The sequence below is a fragment of the Camelina sativa genome, chromosome 16 (assembly GCF_030686135.1).
Source record: "Camelina sativa cultivar CO46 ecotype springtype chromosome 16, ASM3068613v1".
In the NCBI taxonomy this organism is placed as follows: Eukaryota; Viridiplantae; Streptophyta; class Magnoliopsida; order Brassicales; family Brassicaceae; genus Camelina; species Camelina sativa.
In genome coordinates, this window is record NC_141895.1 from 15878134 (window position 1) to 15882126 (window position 3993).

General features: G+C 46.8%; 1 protein-coding gene across 1 annotated transcript; it reads left to right on the plus strand.

The window, feature by feature from the left end:
* The first annotated feature begins 2679 nt into the window (after positions 1 to 2679).
* LOC147925574 (uncharacterized) lies at positions 2680 to 3561 on the plus strand. The gene is made up of 2 exons (XM_087492676.1): positions 2680 to 2976; positions 3112 to 3561. Exons 1-2 carry the CDS (start codon positions 2680 to 2682, stop codon positions 3559 to 3561), a joined length of 747 nt encoding a protein of 248 aa, XP_087348802.1.
* The last annotated feature ends 432 nt before the right edge of the window (positions 3562 to 3993 follow it).

The following is a 3993-nucleotide window of genomic DNA, read 5'->3' on the forward strand; positions in this document are numbered from 1 at the left end:
GAGCACGTCAGATCTATAATGTTCAGGCGATCTCCAAAGAAGAACCGCTCAATACTAACCCCATAACGTTCACAACCAAATATGCCAAAAGAATCCATCTTCCTCACAACGACCCCGATCTTAGAGGTCACAATGGGCGAGTTCAACATGGAGCGGGTTCTAGTGGATACTGGCAGCACAGTCAATGTTCTGTTCTGGAAGACGTTGGAAAAAATTGGTGTGACACCAGAATAAATCAAACCGAAATCCAGGACCTTGACCGGATAGGACGGTGTGGCCAAAATGTCAATGGGCAATATGAAGTTGCCAGTTTGCACCGGCGGAGTCACCCGCAAGACCAAGTTCGTGGTCATAAACGCACCACCGATTTACAACGCCATTTAGGGTTCACCTTGGATCTATTCGATGCAAGCAGTCTCTTCCACCTATCATCTCTTCGTAAAATTTACAAATGCTACTGGGATTTACACGCTTTATGGTGATCAAAAGATGGCGAGGACTTGCTCTATCATCGAGAAAAAGCAACAGCGAAAAGAGGAGGCATAGCAATTACAGACCGGGGGTCTCCTGTTCGATTCCCATAAGCCAGAACGGGACCGGCTCAAGGCCACGGCATGTCGAATCATCCAGGTCAATATAGATGGCATGGATCCCTCGAGAACGGTCGGATCAAGGTCGAGCTGGTCGCTTTCCTGAAATCTAGATCTTCGACATTCGCCTGGTCCACTAAAGACATGCTTGGTATCGAACCCTCGATCACTTGCCACAAGCTGAATATTGACCCAACGTTCAAAAAAATCCGGTAGAAACGCCAACGCTTAGGCCCAGATCGAGCAAAGGCGGTACAAGATGAGGTCGAACGAGTCCTCAAAGTTGATCAGATAATGGAGGTACAATACCCTGATTGGTTGGCGAACCCGATGGTCGTCAAAAAGAAGAACAGCAAGTGGAGGGCCTGCATCGATTTCACCGACCTCAATAAAGTATGTCCCAAGGATTGCTTTCCTCTCCCACATATCGACCAACTCGTAGAAGCCACCAAGGGAAACCAATTACTTTCGTTCATGGATGCCTTCTCAGAGGAACTTATTGAACCCTGCGGATCGTGAGAAAACATCATTCATAACGGACAGAGGAACTTATTGCTATAAGTTAATGCCGTTTGGACTAAAAATGCGGGGGCGACTTACCAACGCTTGGTGAATACGATGTTCGCCGATCTGTTGGGGCGTATGATGGAAGTCTACATTGATGACATGCTAGTCAAGTCCCTGATTGCGGAACAACACATCCAACACCTCACTGAATGCTTCGACATTCTGGATCAATTCCTGATGAAGCTGAACCTGACCAAGTGCACGTTCGGCGAAGCCAATCCGAAGCAAATCGAAGCAGTGCTAGGACTCCTATCTCCAACTAACAAAAGAGAAGTTCAACGCTTAACTAGTCAAATAGCCGTGTTGAATCGGTTCATCGCCCGGTCCACAGATAGGTGTCTTCCTTTCTACCAACTCCTTCAGGGAAATAAGGATTTCCACTGGGACGACGCCTGTGAGATCGCCTTCAGGCAACTCAAAGAATACTTGACCAGCCATCTGGTATTCATCAAGCCCTAGGAGGGGGAGACACTGTATCCCTACGTCTCCGTCTCCAGTTCGGCAGATTGTGGGGGTACTAGTCCGAGATGACCGCGGCGAGCAGCGACCAATCTTCTACGTAAGCAGGCCCTTAACGACGTAGAAACACGCTACCCAAACTTGGAAAAGCTTACCCTTGCTATAATCGTTGCTGCTCAGAAGCTGTAGCCTTATTTCCAATCGTATTCCATTGTCGTTTATACCGATCAAGCGCTCCGAACTGTTCTCCATAGCCCTTTTCAGTCTGGTCGAATCACAAAATGGGCAATTAAGCTGAGTGAATACGACATTGAATATCGTTCTTGCCCGAGTTTAAAATCCCAAGTCTTCGCAGATTTTAGTATGGAGCTAGTTCCCAAACTCGAGGAAACCACACCCAAGGAAGAACCTTGGACGTCAACGGGTCTTCTTCCAATCAGGGATCCGGCGTTGGGATTATTCTTCGAATAAATGAAACCGAATACGAAGCTCTTTTGGCCAGGCTATGGTTGGCACAAAGACTCGGGGTAGCGTCCATTCAAGTATTCTGCGACTCGCAGCTCGTTGTCAGCCAGTTCAGCGGAGTATACGACGCCAAAAAAGAATGTATGGGGGCATATCGCCAATTAATCCAAACTCATTCAGAACAAGTCGCCTCGTTCGAACTAATCAAGGTTCCGAGGAGCGAAAACGCGTTAGTAGATGCTCTCACCGCCCTGTCAAACTGTTCCGATCTTGGCTTGCAATGAATAGTCCCGATCAAATACATCAAAACGCCTAGAATCGATCATGCCGATCTGACTTTCGCCATTCAGGATGACATGAAACCAATTGAAGTTGACGAGCTAGCTCCAGGCTCGGCAGACGCAACGCAACCTCCAGTCGATTGGTAGTTCGATATCAAAATGTACATCGTGGATGGCAAAGTCCCAGAAGATTGCTGGCAAGCTCGACGTTTAAAAGCCCGCTGTGCGCATTACGTCATGTTAGATGGCAGCCTTTTCCGACGCAGTTCTTCTGGGTCTTACTCACCTATGTCGATCGAGAAGAGGCAGAGCGGATAATGACGGAAGTCCACGAAGGTGACGGTGGCAACCATTCCGGAGGACGTGCACTTGCGTTAAAAATAAAAAAAGACGGGCATTATTGGCCCACTATGGTCTCTGATTGCGAGGCATTCTCGGCGAAGTGCGAGGCTTGCCAATGTCACGGACCGATGAAACATGTTCCTCCCGAACTGCTAAACATGGTCACTGCACCATATCCATTCATGCGCTGGCCTCTGTCGAAGTCGAAGCGTTTCCTTTTGGTCTTAACCGACTATTTCACCAAATGGTTGGAGGCTGAATCATTTCACAAGGTACAGTCGCTGGATATGACCAATTTCATTTGGAAGAATATCATTTGTCGCCATGTACTCCCATACGAGATCGTCACCGACAACGGAACTCAGTTCACCTCGCTGATCACCCGACGTTTTCTGAGCAAATGGTAGATTCGTTTGAGCACCTCGACTCCCCGATATTCTCAAGGGAATGGTCAAACCAAAGCCACAAACAAGACCATATTAGATGGGTTGAAGAAACGCCTCGGACGAAGAAAAGAAACTTGGGCAGATCAACTTGATGGCGTACTATGGTCCTATCGAACTACCCAGAGCCGAGCTAAGGGACAATCTCCTTTCTCGTTGGCTTACAACATCGAGGCATTGGCTCTAGCGGAGGCAGGAGTGCCAACGCTTCGCCAAACTATGTTGGTCGACGACTCCGATCTTAACGACAATATGATGCTCGATCTTAACGAAGAGTTACGCGGTCGGGCTTTGGTTCGAATCCAGAAATATCAGAACGCAACAGCTAAATACTACAACAAAACTGTTCGTAAGCGAGGGCGATCTAGTGTTACGAGAATTCTACGAGAATACCAAAGAGATAAACGCCGGTAAACTCGGCGCTCGATGGGAAGGGCCAGATCTCATCTTAAAAGTAGTTTGCACGAAGTATATGAACTCTAAACCATGGAGGATACGCAAGTTAAAAACCCTTGGAATGCGGCTCATCTTAAGCGCTATTACTACTAAGTCGCATGTTCGCCCTCCATTTCAAATTTTCTTGTACTGAGAACAATGACTGGCTTGATCCCAATTTTGCGTACGTAGGCAGCCCCTGATCTTTTTATTAAGATCTAGTGGGCACAGCTAGAAAAATAATAAAATTTCTTTTTCTCAAAAGAGAAATCTTTATTCATTTTAAACTAAGTACAAAGTCAGTTCGGCATCTCGCCAAATAGAAGAGTAATCTTTCGATACGAATTATTGCCAACAAAACAAAAAAAAGGGGGAGAACGAGACAAGAAAGAGCGACAGTATTGCAAAATT

Coding starts and splice junctions, on each gene's coding strand:
- LOC147925574 (XM_087492676.1), top strand. CDS start 2,680: ATGACGGAAGTCCACGAAGGTGACGGTGGCAACCATTCCGGAGGACGT. Junction 2,977..3,111: donor AGGCTGAATCATTTCACAAG/GTACAGTCGCTG, acceptor AGCAAATGGTAG/ATTCGTTTGAGCACCTCGAC.